We start from the raw sequence: 21,105 nt of genomic DNA, 5'->3' as shown, positions 1-21,105 counted from the left end.
GAATGTACCGTGATTAGCCCCCTCCCCAATGTTCTGGAGGCCACTGGGAGACTCTCAAGCCAGGGATCAGTCGGTCAAAAGCAGAGTCCATCCTGGAGCATGGTGAAAGGGCTGCAGAGATGAGTTTAAAAAAACACACCACCCACCCCTAGTGTTGAGACTTGCCTGCTGGAGGTGCCTCTGCTCTGCCTTGGGATAGGCCACAAAGGCTTGCCACTGATCCCTAGAGGCAGAAGCTGCAGCCACCCAGGGAATGGAAGCCTGCCCAAAGACAGAGAGATGGGAGGGGTCAGGTATGCAAATAGTGGATCTGCTCCTGTGTTTCTAGCTATATTTGAAATGTCCAAATTTAGGCCAAACTGCTGCCTCTCAGAGACTCAGTGGAAATGTGAAAAGCCTTTCTAGGTGCTTGGGTTTTCCAAGGGCAATAAATGATTACCTCTCCCCCCCCGATATACCACTACTAGGCACCCGAAGTGACAATCCCTTCCATACACAATGGGAAACAGCGTTGCAAGCCTTGCTACAAGGTTGGGGTTCTTTTACTGATTTTTCTTTTAATAACATACTGAAGATGAGCACTCTAGCATTAGAAATTGTGAATGCACAGCCTGTGGGGGAAGGGAAGGAGGAGAGGAAGAAAGGCCAAGGAGCTAGGCATCCAAAACGGCATAGCTCTGCAGCGGGGTGGAGACCTTTAGGCCCTGGGGCCAAATGCCATCCTTCCAGGCCTCTCTGTTTGACACCCCTCAATGGCCTTGCTTCGCACCCTGCCCGTGAGTGTTTCTGCCAGGCTGGAAGGTGTCCCTCAAATCTGATAATGCCTCTTACTTACCTGGACGGAGGATAGAGGGGGGAGCGAGAGTGTATGTAGAAACTAGCCTACGGTACCAAGGTAAAATTTATGTGTGTCGCTCTGCCTGATTTTGTCTCTGTTCTTGCCTACCACTGCCATGCAGCCTCCGTGGCTGAAAAAGGTTCCCCAACCCAACTATGCAGAGTAGAGATTTGAAGCATACCAGAAAGTAGGGCTGTGCATGGACACCCTCCCCCCGGTCTGCCCTATGGCTCCAGTCTGGAGGAGGGGGCATCAGGCTGACTCCCCTGGGTCAACTTGGGGAGCACCCACCAGAGCTCAGAGTCACTCCCAAAATAAGCTTGGGGGGAGTGAAGCTCGTGTTTAATTAGGGTAAAAAAACCAAGTTAAACATATGGTGGGGAGGGGGGAAGTGATGTTGCCTCTTCTTCCCCCTGCCCCAAAAGAGTGGAAAGCCCTTTGCAAAACAGGATCATGCAGAAGGGAGCAATCTCGGGGGATGGTGTTGTGCAAAACAGTGCAAAGCTTGTGAGCCGAGGGAGCAATCCTGCATAACGCGGTTTTGCAAAGAGCTTTCCTGCAGAAAAGCCCCATGCAAAATAGCACCTGCACCCCTGAAGGATCGCTGCCTCTGCTCATTGGTCAGGAAGGAGAGCTGCGGCTACCTCTTCTTCCTGCCTGATGCTCTGCCCCTGACAGCCCCAGGTCACTCTGAGTCATTGAATCCAACGTGTAGCAATCCATGGCTGTCAGAACCCAACTTGGGTAAGCCCACAAAACATCCAAATGGGCTCGACTTGACTCAAGCCTCCGCTGAAGCCTGTGCACAGCACTACTTCAGAGCAATGCCACATGGCCATCACAGAAGCACTACTGCTGTGCATCATCAGATTAATGGGAATCAGCAACACTTGTCTGGAAAGCCCTCAAGATGAGTACCAAACTAAAAAGGTCTGGATTATGCTCAGATCATTCTCAAGCAGCATTTTTGCTCAGTTCACTTACTGACTTCATATCACCCCAAACTAGAAGGGGATCCTCCATCTCTCACGACAGTACAATGGGGTGTGTGTCTATTACCTCTTGCTCTTTTGTTCTCTATACACAACACCTGTTTTTGGACTTGCTTTTCCGGTAGTTTCAAAATTCTGTTTTAAAAGGCAATTACTTCCTGCTTGAGAGGTTAAGTATTTGACAAGCACCAGAATCTATTTTTTTCTCTAAATGAACAGTGTTCAGTTGTTGCTTTGCCATTTTTCTGTGGAATTCAGGAAAATAAAAGGACATGCCACCAGGAAGTGTCACCCTCTGTCTTAATTAGGTTATAGTGGCTAATGCAGACCCCAGCTTTGCACTAGCTGTTCCCATCTTTTGCTCTCATTTGTAGAGCTTCTCACAAGCTGTGTCTTAAGCAATCAAAAGGAGCATCCAAGAATAGAGACTTGGAGCTTCCCAAGTAGCCCCCCCCCAGAGTTTTTGGACTACAACTCCCATCATTCTCAGCCAGCTTGGCCAATGGTCAAAGATGATGGGAGTCGTAGTCCACAATATCTGGAGGGCCACAGGTTGGCTACCCCTGCCATAAGCCGCTCCCTCTTCCACTTTGTTCCTGCTAGCAACCCCCCACCCACCTAGAGTGTTGCCCCTCTGCCACCACTTTGTTACCTGTAGACATACTTTCCCCGGGGGACATGCCGTCAAGTACAGTGTGCTCCACAGACTGCGGGCTAGAGCCAGATGCATTTGATGTGGGAGGCTGTGGAGGTGGCAGCGTGGGCCTCTGCCGCGGCTTGGGGGTGGGCCGAGATTTGGTTAAAGTGCTCGTCAGGGAAGGAGGAGAAGATAGAGGAGGAGCAGCTGCTGGGGAGAGTGGGCCCGAGGCCAGGGAATATCCTGGTGGGTAACTCAGTCCATAGGGTGATGGAGTGCTTGGTGGGGTGGGAGAAAGGCTGGCAGGGGATGGCTGCCCTGTAGACTGATCGGACATACCACCTGACTGGCCGTAAGGAACCTTGGCAGGAATTGGGGCCAGCTTCTTTGAAACTGTAGAAGACAAAAGAGAGAGAGAGAGACAGAAAGACAGACAGAGCTAAGTGCCATTCATCATTGGGGGGGTTGATGCATTTTTTACTACTGGCTTTGTGAATGCAACAGTCAGGCCCACTTCAGTCCTTATTAACGGAAGCTCAAGTCTAAGGGCAACTTATGCACATGGGAAGACATGGCTGGAAAATGAACTTGGGCTGAGAAACTAAGGGTAGTATTCAACTAAGTTCTACTCAGAGTAGAACCATTGTAATTAATGAACCTAAGTTAGTCATGTCTATTAACTTAAATGGAGCTACTCTGAGTAGGACTGGCACTTAGTGCCACCCAATGTCTCTGTCCGAGGCAGAAACAGGACTTGAACCTGGGTCTCCTTATGCCCTCCAAATTAATGCTCTGTCCAATGGGTCACACTCATTCTGGGGACTTTATTTTTCAAACAAGTTAGATTTCAAATCTAAGTTATAGTGTTTGTGACAGGAACCTTCCTACACAATCTGTCAATCTTATGAGGATACTAGAAAGGAGCCCTGATCATCCGCAATAATTGCAGTCACCCACTGAGAAAACAGGAGCCCTGGCCAAAAGGAGGAGTCAACCAGTGGAATGAAATTGCTTAGTGTGGGGGAAAAAAAAGAAAACAGAGAGAGAGAGACTTGTTTTGTTAGTCTCTGCCCTGATGAATCTACTTGTATTCAGCTTCTGTCTATATGCGCTTCTATTCAGATGTGATGCATACCTTTCCGCAGAGTGTGTGGGCTCTGCTCTGTGGACAGCTGCTGCGTGAGGCCAGGTGGCTGTTGTGTGCTCCCACATGGTGCCACATGACCACAAGCCAGGCTCCCTTTCTGCCCAGATACTGGAGAGAGTTCCTTGGGTTTTAGTGTGCTAAAAAGAAACAAAAGGTGAACAAGAAGAAGCAGTCGTGAGCCCCTTTGTATGAAGGGCACCTCCTCAAAATATCCCTTAGTGCCCCCTCCTCCTGTCAGGGTGCAGGCCAACAAACCCTCTGCTAAGGGAAGCCAATGATACTTGCAAAGCAAAGCGTTTTGATGCCTTGCTCCCGAACACACACCCAAAGTACCAGACAAACGTATACATCCACCTTCAAAGCAGACTGAGCATGACTAGAGCATGAATGGCATTGCAGCCCTCTCAATCCCTCTATACACAGCAATGAGACAAAACAAAATGGAGGGAAGCTGTTTTCCAGGGACCACCCTATGGGGCAGGCGGGGAGGGAAGGAGGAATACAATCTGTTCCTCGTGGTGGGGATGGGCTGAAGTGCCTTATAGATTAAGAGATAAACTTTTGCGGAACTAGGGGGCGGGGATCATGTCAAGTTTGTTCCTTTGGTGCCAGCTACCGCACTCAACTTACAAGTGACCCCAAGATGGCCATCTGGCAGGACTGGCCAATCTACCCCAAGGTCCAGGTAGACAAAGCAGCATGGTGAGCAACAGTTTAGCCCAGTGGGAAAGAGGAGAGGCGGTTGTCACAAATAATCTACAGCAAGAGAGATGCTACTTGAGGTGGTTGGCTAGACCAGGCAATTAAACATGGTAACTGGGAACCTGGATGGTGAAGATATCAAAGTTTGCCAGGCTGTGCTGTGCCTCTAAATGGCAGTGGGCAGGCTGGTCCCAAGTATACTGTTGGATTGGCACAGCTGCTCGGGACCCAAGCCAAAATCTGTTAAGACAGGGTAACATGTGGCCCTCCAGATGTTGCTGGGACTCCAACTGTCATCAGCCCCAGTCAGCATGGACCATGGACACAGATTACGGGAGGTGTAGTCCAGTAACATCTAAAGAGCCACAGATTCCCCACCTCTGCTGTAAGCCTTTGCAACTCAGGGTCTAAGAAAGGGTTGGTTGGATACTATTGACACTAAAGGCTTATCTAAACTGCAAATATATAAATATATATTACCACTTTAGCTGTCATGTTTCCCTAAAGAATCTTGGGAATTGTGGTTTGGGGAGGTTGTTGAGAATTCTGTTACAGAGATCTCCAGGCTCCTCACAGAACTTTATTCCTCGGGGAGAAAGGACGACCACTAAACCCGTTTTAAGCCTGCACTTTGGATTTGGCTTCAAAGAACTGCTTCCCTTAAGCCAGTACAGCTTAAGTTCTCTCCAGGATACCTGTAGAGACATGGAGGCTGACAAGGCAGGCCTCATTTCTCTGCTGAAAAGACATGGGGCCTAGGCCCCGTCCTTGTGTGTAGAACTCATAGTATGAGGCAAGCAAGTGGTGCTCACCTTTCCATCACCGCACACAATTGCCCTAGCATTCGTCAAATAAGCAATTATTTACCTAGTGAGCCCGGCTCCTCTGTCACTGGCACAGGTGCAGCTGACCCAGGGGGGAGAGACTGACATACGGGAGCTGTGAGTGCCAGGAGAATCAGGTTTGGATAAGGCGAGGGTGGGTTTCATGTAGGCAGAGGAGAGGTTAGTCTCTGGACCATGCAACTCTGTGAGGGAGCTTTGCTTAGGGAGGTGCAGGAAATACGGTTTCAGGTTAGAGTTAATATCAAGCTGCTGAGGGGAGGGGGAGGAAGAAGAGGAGGAGGAAGATGAGGGAGGCAGAGTTTGGCTGTAGCGTGGCCACCTGTACAGTGGCAAGGGGGGCGCAGGCCTAGCACATGGGCCAGTCTTGGGATGGGGACAGTGGGAGGATGAGTAGCAGGAGTATGGGGGAGGCTTGTCGTCCTCAGGGGATAGGTAGATGTAACAGGAATCCGACCAACTAGACGACACACCATCCGTGCTGCAAATGTCCAAAACAAAACAAAACAAAACAAAAAAGAGAGCAGAGAGCATTTGTACAGGGAGGAACTGAACAGAAGTTAAGAAAACAGCCCAAAAGCACTTGCGGGGCTGGGAGCAGGGAGAAGGAAAGAACAACCAAAAAAGCCGAAGGAAGGAATAAGGGGCTCCCAAACTGCAAGGTACACAGTGGCTGGGCCAGCACTTCCCACATTCCTGAGATGGCAGCACCAGGCCTGGTTTCCGGTTTATCTCTCATGTACCATTCCCCTTGGGAATTTCACAGTGTGTGCCAGAAACCAGAAGCGAGGCCTGTGCAAAATCTCCCTTGCAAACAGTTGCTTGGGGGGAAAGAATGACTTTCTTTCAGGGGCTCATGGAGGGTGTCTGTGTGGGAGGGATATTCGACAAGGACTATGTTCCTTCATGGACAGGAAATGGGAGTCTGGGGCTTGGCCTTTTCCCATGCTTGCTAATTTGAAAAAGAAAATCAAGCTTGGGGGCAACTGTGGAATCCAAGCCCCCCCCCCACACACACAATTCAGATGCTCTGTACTTGGAAGTGGACAATCCTAGACTTGAGCTTTCCCATAACTCTGGGGCAAACTACTCCGTTACAAGGTAAGCGGCTAACAGGGCATACACAGCAGAACATGCTGCCCATTACCCTGGGAAAGTAGGCACTGTAAGTAGAATATTGGACTGAGAACTACTGATCTAATGGAAGGCATGTCAGGAAGAGAGAGAAAATAGCAGGGCAGTGTTCTGAAAAGCAAAGTCAGGCAAACACCAAGGTCTGCTGGACTCCTTCCAAAGTACTAGGTATGCAATTGCAGGTGACAGATACCCCAGGGAGGCAAGGAAGCATGGAATGAGTTCTAATGAAGTTGCATGTCCTTATCTCAAGAGTGTGACTTTGCCCCCCCCCCTTTCTTGGCCTCTCCCGGCTAATGTGAACTGACAATACAGCAGTATAAATGCAGGCATCAGAAAACCTAATTTCTGAGACAATCTGAACTCCCAAACAGTTTTTGTTGTTGGAGTTCTTTTAGTTGCTTGTTCTGGACACGCAGCTCCAAAGCCCCTTATCATACCAGCCAAGGATTGTGGAAGCTACGCAATCCTTCAAGCAGCCAGAGAGGAGGCCCTGGCGGAGACTCCCCTGGGATGCATGGGACTTCTTTGCAGTCCAAGATTATGAGCTCCATACCACCCAAAGTAGCAAACACTGCTACTGAATTCTCTGCAGCCAGTCATTTAGAAGTGGGTCTTGCAGTACTTGGAAATTTTAACTTGTAGTTTTGCAATACTTGCCTCTTTCCATCCACAGAGATTACTATAGTGGCTTTGGATGGATTTAACCTATTTCTTCCTATGCTACGCAAGAGGTACCTTGTGGTAGCATCTCAAGGACCACTACTGAATTCTCTGCAGTCAGCCATTTAGAAATGGATCTTGCGGCTACTTAGAACTAAACTAAGATCTCCATGAAACACATTAGAGGTCACTGAGATAGCTACCACAAGGTACCTCCTGCATAGGATTGGCATGGATGGGTTAATTCCTTCCAGAGCAAATCTAGTAAAAACATTAAGATGGGCATGTGGCATCAATTTGCTATTGGTGGCAGGTGGCATGCATGAGAGAACATGGAAGTGGTATGCAATCGTGGGAAATTAATGAAATTTTGCATCAGTGCAAAATTAGGCTGAACAGGGTCATTCAAATGTCAGAAATGGTGCTTGGTAATTTACTGGAAAGGAGCAAGGTTGCAAAAACTGAAGCTGGGAAAGAACCAGACAGGTCACAGAAAACCAAGAGAAAAGGCTGCAAATGGTCGATCCTGCAGGACAGGAAAAATGCTGGCTGTTGCTGGAGCCCACAGGCTAGAGAAGTATTAAGGGCAGGACCAGATCTCTGTTCCTGCCCGTGTAAACACAGAAAAAGGATTTAAACATCCAGGACCACCATCCAGATTTTGCCCATATTTCTTCCTGTTTTGTGATATTATCTACAACAAAAAAGGCGAGAGAGATCATCTTTGTGGGTGCTACACCACTCTCTGTTTCTCATGTGGCTTGCCCCTGTGTGTCCCCCCTCCCCTGGTTTTAGTGAGTACATTGACATACAATGTATTAAAATCTAATTCCATGCTTGCTTTCAGCAGGGAGCACATCTATGGCAGAAGCACAGACTAGAAACATATGCATGGTACCCCCATGGATAACCCCTAAGCTCTGCACATAAGATTATGGCAAACATGGAAACCTGCTTGCCACAAAGCTGACTCTTATGAATGAATCCATAGCACAAAATAACTTGTAATGCATCAGGCCTGCAAATCCAGGACTAAAAATAACACCATGGTAACTGGATGCAGATGGACCCTAAAGTGGGACCTCCATTTCTTGCACTGTGCTTAGCTGTATGCAATGAAAAGAGGTGCATCCAAGCACAGAGAAGTCTCAGACAAATTTGGGGTGGTGTAGGAAGAGCCAAACCTTTGGCTTAACTAAGGATGGTCCAACATGGAAACTAGCAGAACTTTGCACTAAATCTAGGTATATATAAATAAACTATTGGATCAGAATAAGCCTCTCTCACAAGTTCTGTTGATGTAAAATTCCAACAGGAGGAGGAGAAGGAAGAAATAGGAGGGTCTGTCCAATCTCTACAGTGTGAAAGGGGGCAAAATCAGCTAAATAAAATTATTGTATGTTACCAGTCTTGGTGTCAGTCTCCCTTGCAATCTAAACTCTTTGAGGCAGACAGATTTTTCTTTCGCTTACATTCAGCTGGCCAAAGGATGTATTATTTTGTGCTTCAATTCTCTTTCATTCTAGCACGCAGACACACACAAACAGGAAGTGAAAGCATAAGCATAACTAACAAGGGTCCATGCAGGTGTGGGAGTGGCGGATGTGTCCACAGAGACTCCTGTACCACAGAACATGGTGGCAGCCACTTGTGCTGCCTCCAGCACTTACCTTGCTCGCTCAGCCCCTGATGGGAAACCGAAGCTAGTTGGAGTAGGGGAGGGAGTAGCTGGAATGTCTAGAGACTGCTCAGGAATTGGTGACTGAGGAGTAGCAGCAAGATCAGTAGGCAGAGCAGGGGGCTGCATGGCAGGAGGGGTGGAGGATGCCTTACGAACTATGGAGGTGCCTCTGCGAGCCACCCAAGAGGTGTCCATCACCCGGACGCCCATGCTACGGGGGGGAACACAGAGATAGTCCCTTACCAACTTGGAAGCAATAATTTAGAGCATAAAACACACACATACATTGCAGGGAGAAGGAGGGAAACCATCTAGGTACATTCAGGTCTGAAAGGATCATGGACAGACTCCATTACCCTGTGTACAGTCAAAGGGACACAATGGGAGCCAGGAACGGAAATACCGACTCTAAAGAGGTTTCTAGCACAATTGTAACAGCTTGGCTTGTTGGGTCAAAAGCTGCTCTGCTGGGAAACCAGCAGTGGCTACTTGCAACCATTAGGGCAGCTACAGAAGCAGTGACCTTTCAAGGTAAAATTTCATATCTACGGAAAGCCCTCTTTGGCAGCATAACAGGGAGCTCTGGAATGACGCAGCCTTTCTGTAGAGTCACATCAGGGCTGGGTAGCAGGGCTGGGAAAGGCTTCTCTGTCTGTCTATGACCTTGGAAAGCTGCTGCCTGTCAAACTAGGCTCTGTAATAAGGCAGCTTCATACACTGATGGTGCACTCCAAAGACAGGCTCCAGGCTGAGTGCACTCAGGGAGAAGCTGGCTTGAACTCTGCCTTGCCATGACACGAAATGAGGCAACGGAAGGCTTCAGCTGGCAAGGCCATGGGAGCTCTGTACTGACTGGGTCTTGACACTGAACATAGGGATGGTTCAAGAGCTACCCAGAGGATACCGTACCTTTGGATTTTCCTAAGGCTGCATGGACAGAAACATACAGACATTAGTGTCACAGAAACTAAGGCCCAATGCCTCTCCTGCTGCATCAGTGTGGGAAAGGGGCTGAGAAGTCCAAGTCCAGCTTGGGAAAAGCACGGGGACCAGGGGAGCTGCAGAGAAGCATATGGCTAGGTAGAAAAGCAGCACATTCAGTGAAAGGCAGAACCAAAGGAAATGGAAGGATTCTGTGAAAACTGTGTTGTTTCCTTCATAATGAATGTATGCAGGGGGGGCAGGGGGGAGAAGCAGAGAAGGCTGGAGGTGTGTCTAATAGGGACTTACAATAATTGTTGCATGGTTCTTCTCCTGGGATCAAGAGGAGACAGGCTTTGTAAATCAGAGCTAATAGTTTTGATGTCTACACGGGGCATCCTAAGACTCCAGTACATGCCGAGTCCTTCAGCTCTTCAAGAGTGGGATTACAATGTCTCCAGAGCAAATCAGCACCAACATCCAGCCTCTCCTGGATCTCTTCTGGCTTGTGTCCTTCCATCACAGCTCATTCATCATGGCATATGGGAAATACCCTAAATATGACTGCCGTTACACTTGCATTGCTTGGCCCCAGATAAGCTACTTGCCACAGCCTTGTACAGAGAGCTACATTTTCCTTCCATGTGTCGTGCAAACTTAAAACAGCAAGAAGTAATTCAATTTCTCACCAAGGCCATTCATAGAGCTTGGGATCAACGTAACATAAAATTACTACAGATGAGCACAGGTAAAACATACTGAAACCAAACCTCAAAACAGTTCATCTCCAACCCTCAAAAGACCTTTTAAACATAAAGGTCTCACAATGCAATCTCCATTAGGGAAGGGAGTTCCTTGCTATCCAAACTTAGTGTATATGGATGGAAAACTCAACAGGGTGTTCTTGGCCATTCTTAAGACATCAAAACAGGTCACAGGAAAGGCCCAAGCTGATATGGTCTTTGTAAGTCCAAGAAAAGAAAAAGAGCACCACTAAACTAATTGAGAAAAAGTTTTAAGTGAAAAGCTTTAAGTGGTGCACATTTATCGTAGGGATGTGAGCTTTCAGTTAATTCAACTGAAATCTAATGGGGCTTACTTCTGAGTAGACATGAACAGGATTGTACTGCACACCATTGTGATTAGTCAGTTAACAGCTGTAATCACAGATTAAGATTTTCCTCAAAATTATTTGCGGGAGGTGATAGAAGCAAGGGCTGCAGATCTAGGAGCTTTGAAGGATTTGCCATCATGCAGGCTGCAGTATATACACACACACCATTTTCCTCTTCCCTGAGCCAGCTCTGACAAGCAGAACCTTAAAGAAGGTAACAGATAACTTCATGTGCCATGGCACATACTATTATGGCTTCCCCTGTAAGATTTAGAAGCCCATACAATTGCAGATAACTCGGGGATACTTCCTGTGTCACCCTAGCTGTGACTGTGGTAACATTTAAATGATTCAAACATGCTGGATGGGGGTTGATTGTGCAACTCTTTCCAACAGAATTGGTACCCTCTCTCTTTGAGACTGGCCCACTGCTCATCTGGGTTGGGCTATCTAAAATATAAAAGACCCCAGTGTCTTTCAAAACCAATGGTCCATTGCCACGTTTGTTTTAAAGACATTTTGGTTTCCTTTACTATCAATGGAACTCTTCAATACTTCAGAATACACCCAAATGAAAATATGAAAAATTGTCTTTTCTTCTAATAACAAATGTTAAGTCTTCACTAAAAAACAAAAACACTGTCCCTGTTAAAAAAGAAAAGAAAAATGGAAGACCCCTTCATTCATTCTTTACAGTATATATTCAATCTTAGCTCACATTGTATAATTCTCCTTATCAAAAGAAGTAATACCACTAGCTCACACCCAGAGGATGGAGGAGATGTTAGCAAGCATTTGTCTACCCATGCTCAGATACACTGGAGAAAAACTGTGCATGATGGGGACCACAAATTTTTCAGCAACACCCACAGACTAAGCAGGATAGGCTCTAACAAAGGAAAGTTGGCAAGCCTCTCCCCCACTACACTCCCACCGACAAACCCTGGCTATCAAGAGTTGCCAATGCTCTGGATTCCCCAAACACAGCTCTTCAGATCTAAAAATGGAAGAAAGAGGAGCACCATTGTCTCTACCGCATGCGCTCAGGCCAACACAGCATGAAGGGCACAGTTCCCCGATGCTATCCTCACCACAGCAATGAAGAAACAATAAGAACGAAACATGCAGAGCTAGAGTTGACAGGATCCGACAGACATCATAGTGGCTCAGTATTTTTTCTTTCCTGGTTGCTTCCTCTCCTGAATTCAGCACAGAAGCTCCTTTTTATGGGCAGCATAAGCAAGAGACACCTTGGTGGCAAATTGTCAGTCATGGAAGACAAGAGTCTTGTTTTGCTCTCTGACAGGATAGCTTTGGATGGCAAAATGGCAAATGTCCCAAGATAGTTATCAGGAAGAAAATGGCTGTAATTTATCACTTAGGCTCTTAAAAAATGACTGCAAACATCCATCAACCAACTGATGAATCTTTTTGAAACATTCACTGCATGTTTATATCAAATACCTGTAAGACAAAATTCATTCTGGAAAAGACTCACATTGGGCCTACCTGGGACCAGTCTTAGTCAAGTGAGAGACAGCTGCCAATCTCAGCTTCCAATCCTGCCTGTTGGATGACTTTTAAATTACCAAAAATCAACCCTTCTCACCTTGTGCTGGGGGCTAACCCATCTGATAGAGCCATACAGCCAGCTTGGGCCAGGCACAGGTAGGCAGATAGGCAGGCAGGGGCCAAGTGCAACAGCCCACTTTCTTTTAAAGAGGCCACAAGGCAGGTGACTGGAAATGGCAAGGAGTTCAGGAGCAGGGTGGGATGTTAGTGACAAGGCAGTAAGGTGTTTGCACGCCTAGAAAACATGGACCCTACTTCCACCAAGCAGTTGCACCTCCAGGCCAGCACAGCCCCTCCCAGCGATTTCCCCCCTGACTCCACCCACAGCGAAGTAAAAATCACGCCCTACCCATCCTTCTTGTAGAACTCCAGCATCATGTTGTCGGTGGCTACACTAAGCGGTCGCCGGGTCTGATCAGGATGCTTGCGGTCAGCATGGTCCATATCGGGCGATGGCATGGAATTGTAATTCGCGTTGTGGTTCACATGCACAGGGCTGCCGTAGTTCCCGGTCAAGTTGAATTCAATGTCTAATTTGGAGACAGCAAAATGGCCAGTACTGCTTGTGGCCCAGCCACAAAAGCCAGAGGAAGGACAGACAAAGACTTGGCCAGGATAAGCTTAAATCATATATATATACATATACACACACACACCCCTTAGTGGCAGGCATTTCTGATCATATACACACATATACATTTGTCGTCATGTACATATACACACGCAAGCACACTTGTAATGTAGATGGGTAACTTAGCAGGTCCATAGAAGATTTTCTAGATTAGTAACTGTTCTCAACAGTACCATACTAAAGTGGCATTGGAAGGAAACCAAGCCCAGGGAAATGTGCTTGTTTGGAATCACTCATAGCAGGAGGCAATCAGAATCACAGCTCTTGGTTTGGGAGTCACAGGCTCAGACACTATGACCTGAACTAACACTAAGGGGAATGCAAGCCATCAGGGAAAGGAATTAGCAAAAACAATGAACAGTAACTGAGAGAGGTGATCTGCCCAAAGTGATAGATTTGCGGGCCTAATTATCCTCAGCTCTGCCCTGCTCATTTTGTCTCAAGTCAGTTAGGCTCTGGCAAACAAAAATATACCAGCAACAAATGGAAGAATGCCTCCTACCTCCTGGAAAGAACCAATCTGCATGCTGGATAAGGGGTTCAATAATTGCAACAATTTGCAAAGAGACGGTTGCCATCATCTCTGTGATGTTTCTGAAACAAAAAAGTGTGGAGAGAAATGGACAAGTAATGAGGGTGATAAGGAAGGTCCTTCAGAAGGCCAAAAGAAATGACAAAATCATAGAGCTGGAAGGAAACCAAAGATAAAATCCAGTTCCTGGCTCCAAGGCAGCATTTTCCTCCACACATCACCCCTCCCTGCAGCTTCCTTGCTTCCTGCTTAGCTCCCTATATTTCCTCCCAAATCCAGTAGCGGAGGGTCTGATCTCAAGAACCTGCCAGGTTTGGTCAGCTGTGAAACAGATGCTCCCTGATCTAGGTGCCTTGTGACATTTTCAGGATGAAATGCAGGGGAACTGGGACAGACCAGTGTCTATATTTGTTCACTGGATGCTTATTGATTGATTGATTGCATTTGTATACTGCCCCATAGCCGAAGCTCTCTGGGCAGTTTACAACAATTAAAAACATTAAAAACAAATATACAAATCTAAAAATCCATTTTTAAAAGGCAATTTAAAAACACATGCTAAAATGCCTGGGAGAAGAGGAAAGCCTTGACCTGGCTCCGAAAAGATAACAGTGTTGGCGCCAGGCACACCTCGTCAGGAAGATCATTCCATAATTTGGGGGCCACCACTGAGAAGGCCCTCTCCCTTGTTGCCAGACTCCCAGCTTCCCGTGGAGTAAGCACCCAGAGGAGGGCCTTGGATGTTGAGCGTAGTGGACGGGTGGGTTTGTGTCGGGAGAGGCGTTCCATCAGGTATTGTAGTCCCAAGCTGTGTAAGGCTTTATAGGTTAAAACCAGCATGTTGAATTGAGCTCGGAAACATATAGGCCGCCAATGCAAGCGGGCCAGAATTGGTTTTATATGTTTGAACCATCTGGTCCCTGTTACCAATCTGGCTGCTGCATTTTGCACAAGCTGCATTTTCCGAACCGACTTCAAAGGCAGCCCCATGTAAAGTGCATTGCAGTAATCTAATTTGGAGGTTACCAGAGCATGGAGAACTGCAAGCGGGCCAGAATTGGTTTTATATGTTTGAACCGTCTGGTCCCTGTTACCAATCTGGCCACTTACTAACACTAGAAGTGATTATTGGTATTGCAGTGATGAATTCATTAATGAACCTGTGGAGTTTTAACCTGTGAAATGATATATATAACTGATGGCAATGGATGCAATCTGTCCAACACTGATGCTGCTGAGCATCCACCATTCTCTTCAACAGTGTTTGTATTAAAATATGCACATATGGGAAAATATACAGAAGAGATCCAAGGCTACATTCCTATGTACATTTACAAAGTGTAAGCTCCACCCAGCACAGTGGAGCATGCATAGGCTTGTGCTGCAAGAGTGATTCCTCCACTCAGCAAGCTACCTATTCCTTTCTATAGCAGACACCCGCATGTGGCCTAACTGCAATCAGTTTTTATATTTTGCCCTTTTGTCATCCTCGGTCCCAACCCCATTCTCTAACAAAACAATTCTAAAGATGCCCCAAAACCTTCAGAATGCAAACTAATCAAAGTGTGCAAATTAAATAAATATTTGAAAAATGTAGGCAATAAAAATCAGTCCCAGAGCCAGTATTTTCCAGTTACATTATCTAGTATTTTAAAGCTGCAGGGATCTTGACAACAGCCTCTTACCCTTCTGTCTGAGGCCAGAGAAGGTTGGGCCCCAGCACAATCGCTATGTTGCTTGGGGTCATTTTGTTTGCATCCTGATACTCTGTTAAGTGTGCAAGGAATTTGACCAGGTACCTGCAACGGAATGCAACAGAGTTAAAATGGAGCGATGGAAGTACAGCATCTGCATTAAGACAGTTGCTAATCCATTCTCATGCACTGTCATGGCAAATACTTTGCCCAAGGGTGCACGCTAACAAATGGGCAAATAACATTATTTGCATTTTGCAGGTACCAACCACTAGGTGGAGAAGCTAATCTTAACCGTTATTGTAATCTGCAAATGACTTGGTATCAGGAGCCCACTAAAGTTGGGAATTAAGCCCTCCTGGTTTGTAATACCATCAGTAGGCCTCTCCCGAATTAGAAGGGGGACAGGAGTGATTTCAACTGCCACCCAGCAAGTATTTCAGCATTACCTTACTTTTTCTCAAGCAACACATGTGATGTAATTAGCCCTGAATTAGTGTCCTCTAGGCAAGTAGCTTTATGTGGGGCTGCCCTCAAGGTTGGTCCAGAAGCTGCAGCTAATGCAAAATGCAGAGGCTCAACTGCTCACTGGGGCAGACTATTGAGTCATGTTATGTTGCTGCTCAAGGAACTACAATGTCTGCCAATCAGCTACTGGGTTTGTGGTGTGGGTATATACAAAATCCTATATATAGACTGGGAACAGGATATCAAAAATATCTTCTCACTCCTTGTGAAGAAATTAGACTTTGCTGTCCTGGACTATTAATATGGAGTACGGCTTTTTATGGGACTCCATGTCTGTACTTTTCTATTTATTTATAGGGTTAAGCTACCCAAATCACCTGGCTGATCACATGACCTAGTAGCCTGGGGGCACAATGATCAAGGCAGCAGTCCACCACTGCCTATATGTGGAATGCCACATCCCAGCCTGGACCATTCATGACTTCCTGTGACCTACCAGGGTGGGGCATATGATTGACAGGGAGAGTCTTTATCAAGGTCTCCATCATCTTGCAATTTTTTTTAGAACAAGGCAGACTCTCATTGTGATAAAGTGCCTAGGAGATAGGCAGAGGTTTGCTGATCCTGGAAGGAAAGCCTCAAGGAACAAAGGGCCACTCGTGTGCAAGGATTCCTATTGAGAGCCTAGCGAGTCTAGGGATTGTTTATCCAGTTTTAATTTGTTTTTGCTCCAAAGAGAAACATATTGATTTTCTGTATTTTTTTTCTGTACTGCATGCCTTTCTGCACATCTCATATTTTTCTTTCTGTTTCAGTCATCTCTTTATTTGTTTTAAAAACCTGGTGCAGCCTCTCTTTATTTTCACCACCCACGCCTGAAACCATTATACTGTGCTACCTCAAGACGCTCCAAGGAGACCACAGGGAAATTTGGAGGATGTTTAATAAGGGGTGGCATTCTTAAACTGTTTAATCCCTTATTTGGTATCAGCAAACTCTTATGAGGGAGTGGGAGAGTATACACTCTCTTGTGGCCAGATCTCTCTTTCCCAGGTGGGCAGGGATCCAGAGTGGCTGTCACATCACTATGTGCCCAACAATCACTGCCTTTTGCAGGAGAGAGCCTCTTGCAGATACCATCTCATCAATAAGTCCATTCTGCATGATGTAGGAACTGAGCCTTTACTGTGGTGGCGCCTACCCTTTGGAACTCACTCCCGTTACATATTGGATAGCTGCCATCTTTGTTGTCTTTTTGGCACCTATTAAAGACTGTCCTTTTTCAACAAGTCTTTTAAGTGGATAATTTTTTAAATCTCAGTCTGTATCTGTGTTACTTTTGAAATTGTTTTTATATACAAAACTGATTTATTTTTATTGTTAAATTGCTTTTACTGTTAAATTGCTTTGAGATATTTCATAGGAAGCAATTCATAAATGGAATGAAACAAACAAATCTATATGTATGTACACATGTATAGTCATTCTAGCACAGCAATAGGTCAGATTTTCCTCTTTTGTTACCTCCAGGCCCTCCCTTAGCATGTGCGGGGCCCGGGGCAAAAGCAAAGTTGGGGGCCCCCACATTTGCTCCGGGTCACGGTCTTGGCCGAGTCACCGCCATAGGTGCGCAGGCACCAGTCCTGGAACTGTCGGCCCAGCTCGCTGTCCCCAGGGCAGCTACCGTTCACTAACCGCAGCAGGAGCGCTGGCGGCTTCGGCATAGCGGGCGGGCGGGTGGGCAGGCAAGCGAGCCCCTGTCCCGGGCAGAAAGAGAGCGAGCGAGTGCTGCGCCCTGCCTGGTGAAGGCGAGCAGGCAGGCAGGGAGGAGCCGGCTGGTGGGCAGATCACCAAGCGTGCCCCCCCCCAAAGCACAGGGCCCGGGACAACTGCCCTGCTTCCCGATGCCTAGGGGTAACTCGATGCCTAGGCTTCCCGATGCCTCTGGTAACCTCCTATCTCTTAGGTGGGATCCCTGTGAAACTGTTTTGTGGGTGGAAGAAGAAAATATCCCTTGTCCTTTGGAAGACAGTAAGCTGGAAACAGAGTTTCCTCAAGATGCATTGCAGAGTCAACAGTGCCAAGTACTCTTGGGTCATAGTGGCTTAACCCTGTTTCAATGCAAAGCCTGTTGCAGACAGGCCTCCTGGTGGAATTAATATGGCAACCTTAGACAGAGCAAGCTTTCAAAGCCATTACAGGATTTCCCCCTAAGCCTGCCCCACAGCAATACAGCAACACAGCAATTGCTGGCAGTGGGAGTAAAATGGTAAGTTCTTTATTGTGGTGCAGGCAAGATCAACTTTCAGGCTAGCCATGCTTTTGAAACTAAAAAAACCACTGGCCTCCAAGGCTGCCCATCTGAGGTAAGAGAACACATGGCGCACAAGATATGTGATAGATGCTTGGACGACTTACAAAGCTTGGTTGAGATCACATATATTTCTATGCTCTTGTATGCTGGGATTGAAGCTGCACTTCCCAGGTCAGGAAATACAAACTTTCTCAAAGAACCTTAGGAACAGAGATAACCAGCCCCCAGCCCCGTTATTGTGCTAGGGAAAGGGGGGGGGGATGCCTGTATTGCAAAAAAAAAAAAAAAGTTGGTTGACATTAACAAAACTCTTTATACATATGCATCTCAACCTACCCCCCACCCCACTCACCACCCATTATCTTAAAGGAATAGCCTTTTGTATGGACCTTTTGTAATTACCAACTGAAAAATCAATGTAATCTCCATAGTAATTACAGATGGTAAAACTGGCATCAACCAGAGATAGACAGTAAAGTATATGTGAAGGCATATCCTTCAGCTTGCACACACCTACCTCAGATTGTTGTAGCTGGGTTTGGGCAATTTCTCAAGGGCATTCCACAGGGCCTGCAGCCTCTTGTCTTGGTCCTGGATGCTATGATACAAGGAGAGGGCTGGGATTAACTCAGCAGCGGGGTGTGAGCAATCCTAGGATTATGGGTGAAATATTTTGGAATTCCATTATCTCTGCACCTTCAACACACACAGTCTCTCATTCTTCTGCCTGCACTAGTAGAGGCTGTAGCACAAATACAGTCATGAAGACAGACACAGAGGGAGTCACCCCTCTTGTCCTCCATCTATTCCACACTACAAACCCGTCACAGTGCAGACAGGACAGAACAGTCCTTGCTGGGAAAGCTGCCAATGTGTTTCACATTTTGCCTCACTGGGAATGTGACTACTGCTCCTTGACATTTAATGGAGGCAACAGTTGCAATGGGGCCTGCTTGTACAATCACTTAACTTGAGATGACAAGCCCCAGATCGCACTTCAGCATTAGATTTACATACACGCATAAACGGACATTTGAAAAATGAAGCGAGCTTAAAAAGACAACAGAACCTGGTAAGATCAGGGAGAGTCTTGTCTCACCTTTCTTATGTTAAGCAATTAAGGCTGGAGTAACGTTTTCATTTGGAATAACGTTTTTATTTCCAGTCTTATGGAGCAGCTTTAGGTTGGACTATAGCTGCGACAAGTTGGGACAAAATTTCCTTTCTTGTTATTTCTCCCTTTTTCGGCCTCAAGAAAAGGCAAGGTTTGACATTCCGTGTGAAGCAAAACCAATGAAATAAAATGGCCATTTGTTTGTATCTGCTGAGGAGCTGAAATAAGCACTTGAGAGTTAGGCCCTCAACCCAAAGGAAATTAGCTATACTTGAGTTTGCTGAAATCCCATTGACTGTATAGTGACTGGGGTACAACTGAAGTTTTCTGGTTTAGGATCCTGGTGTAGGAAGCAGACAAATTCCTTGGGAAACTAAGGCAGGCAAATTTGACTTTTTTGGATTGCTTTGACATATGTTGGAGAGTAGTCTTCTTCCTATGCATAGTCCATATCTGTAGCTTTGGGCTCAGAGGACCATGAATATGAATTTAAATATATTTGAATATGAATGAAACCCTGAATTTGTGAATGTTTGGCACTGAAAAGCGACTAATAAATACGTGGAAGAAACAAATAAATAAAAACATCCAAGGCTCTTGGAGAAAAAAATTCTAATATGATTTGGGGGGATTGGATTTTCCAACAGCAAATTATAGCCAACTGATCAGATCAGTGTCATGTGGTTCCTGCTTCTGCATGAAAGAACTTGAGGGCCATCATAATTTGAGTCAATCTGATAAGGTACCAAGTTTCAGCCTGATCCTCTGCATGTGTACTTGGAACTAAATATCACTGATGGTTTCAACGGGCCTTATTCCCAAGTGAGCACCTAGGATTTCAACCTTGCCCGATATTGTTTTTATATTTGGAGGCAAAGGGACAGAGGCCAAGCTCGACACCAATGAAGAACTCACTTGGAAGCTTGAATCCATTCTTCATAAAGTTCAAATGTCATCAGTGGTTCTGGCAATTCCCGAAGATAGGACTTCAGTGCTCCTGTGCAAGAGACACAGAACCATAGAACATTATTTACCAAAGCAGAATTTCCTAATTCAGAGGGAAAGGTTTTTCATGTTGTACTTCCTTTGTCTTTGGGCAGCAGATGATTCTGATGCATCAGCCCTTAACAGATAGGAGCAAGAATCCTGCACACAGGACTTACCTAACCCTGAGATCACCACTTCCCCTATCTGGACACAACAGCAAACCAATACTTATCATATAGCTGATGGACTCCTGCTGGAGGAAAGGCAGGATATAAATCAAATAATAAATAAATAAAATAGCTTATCATATGGTAGAGTTTCCTACCATTTGGTCATTTGAATTAAAGCAGATGTGGTGGGATGTTTTCTGCCAGTCAACCCAAAATGGGATAAAGGTTGTTTTTTTAAATTTAATTTTACTAAAATAGCAAGACTTCCCCGCATGGTTTGATGACTGTCTGTATACAGCAGGGAAGGGAATTCCCTTGAGATATACAGCTGTGTTTTCAGGAATAGCTTATTTTCTCCGCTTCTCAGATTTTAAAATTAATTATTTTTATTCCAAATGTTATTTCTGTATTTTGAAGGATTCAAACAGCTGCAGCAATTATGATTTTTAAATATTCATTCACGTTCGCGTTTGGGTGTGTTTGAGGGTTTTCTGATATATATACTTGTGTGTATGTGTGAAACTATAGTCATACACTCAAGTTAAAGTTATCTGTCTGTTGTGTGATAAGGAAGCTTGGTGGGTTGTGTGCACACTTGATTATTTTGATTTAAAACATTTGCAAGGTTACAATTGATGGCTCTGCAGGCTGAAAAGCAAAACAAAAGAGACCTTTGCAGGCTTAAAAGCAACACAACATTCTTAAATAGTCATATTTTTCCTACAAAAAAAGAGAATGACTTTAGAAAGGGGGATAATTATTTATTGATCTCTTTGAACCACTACCACTATCAGTATGAATAAACTTTCAAGACAGTGAGAACGTATTAACCATTTACTTTTCTATATAGAACCAGGAATTGGTGACTAAACACTACAGCAATGCATGGAGAGAGAGTGAGAAGCAAGGTCTTCACTCCATAGCAACAGAACTAGGCTCAGAGCAACAGCAG

General features: G+C 45.8%; 1 protein-coding gene across 14 annotated transcripts in view; it reads right to left on the bottom strand.

Annotated features, from left to right (window-relative positions):
• Window positions 1-21,105, bottom strand: part of ARHGAP44 (Rho GTPase activating protein 44) — a 130,031-nt gene that overhangs the window by 6,716 nt on the left and 102,210 nt on the right. For 4 of the 14 annotated variants that reach the window (XM_061616484.1, XM_061616482.1, XM_061616481.1 and 1 more), the window contains exons 12-20: window positions 19,912-19,993; window positions 18,400-18,480; window positions 15,092-15,205; window positions 13,377-13,468; window positions 12,593-12,773; window positions 8,626-8,847; window positions 5,184-5,639; window positions 3,603-3,751; window positions 2,483-2,860 (exon numbers count right to left, since the gene is read on the bottom strand). In XM_061616484.1, coding sequence (XP_061472468.1) covers window positions 2,483-2,860; window positions 3,603-3,751; window positions 5,184-5,639; window positions 8,626-8,847; window positions 12,593-12,773; window positions 13,377-13,468; window positions 15,092-15,205; window positions 18,400-18,480; window positions 19,912-19,993 — 1,755 coding nt within the window. Of the gene's footprint in view, window positions 1-165; window positions 262-2,482; window positions 2,861-3,602; window positions 3,752-5,183; window positions 5,640-8,625; window positions 8,848-12,592; window positions 12,774-13,376; window positions 13,469-15,091; window positions 15,206-18,399; window positions 18,481-19,911; window positions 19,994-21,105 lie in introns of all 14 variants that reach the window. The other 10 variants (XM_061616485.1, XM_061616483.1, XR_009761343.1 and 7 more) reach the window with 9 other exon arrangements.

This window comes from Rhineura floridana, chromosome 3 (genome assembly GCF_030035675.1).
Source record: "Rhineura floridana isolate rRhiFlo1 chromosome 3, rRhiFlo1.hap2, whole genome shotgun sequence".
NCBI classification, from domain to species: Eukaryota; Metazoa; Chordata; class Lepidosauria; order Squamata; family Rhineuridae; genus Rhineura; species Rhineura floridana.
Note: the sequence above shows the minus strand (reverse complement) of the source record. Positions and strands in the feature narration are given on the sequence as shown.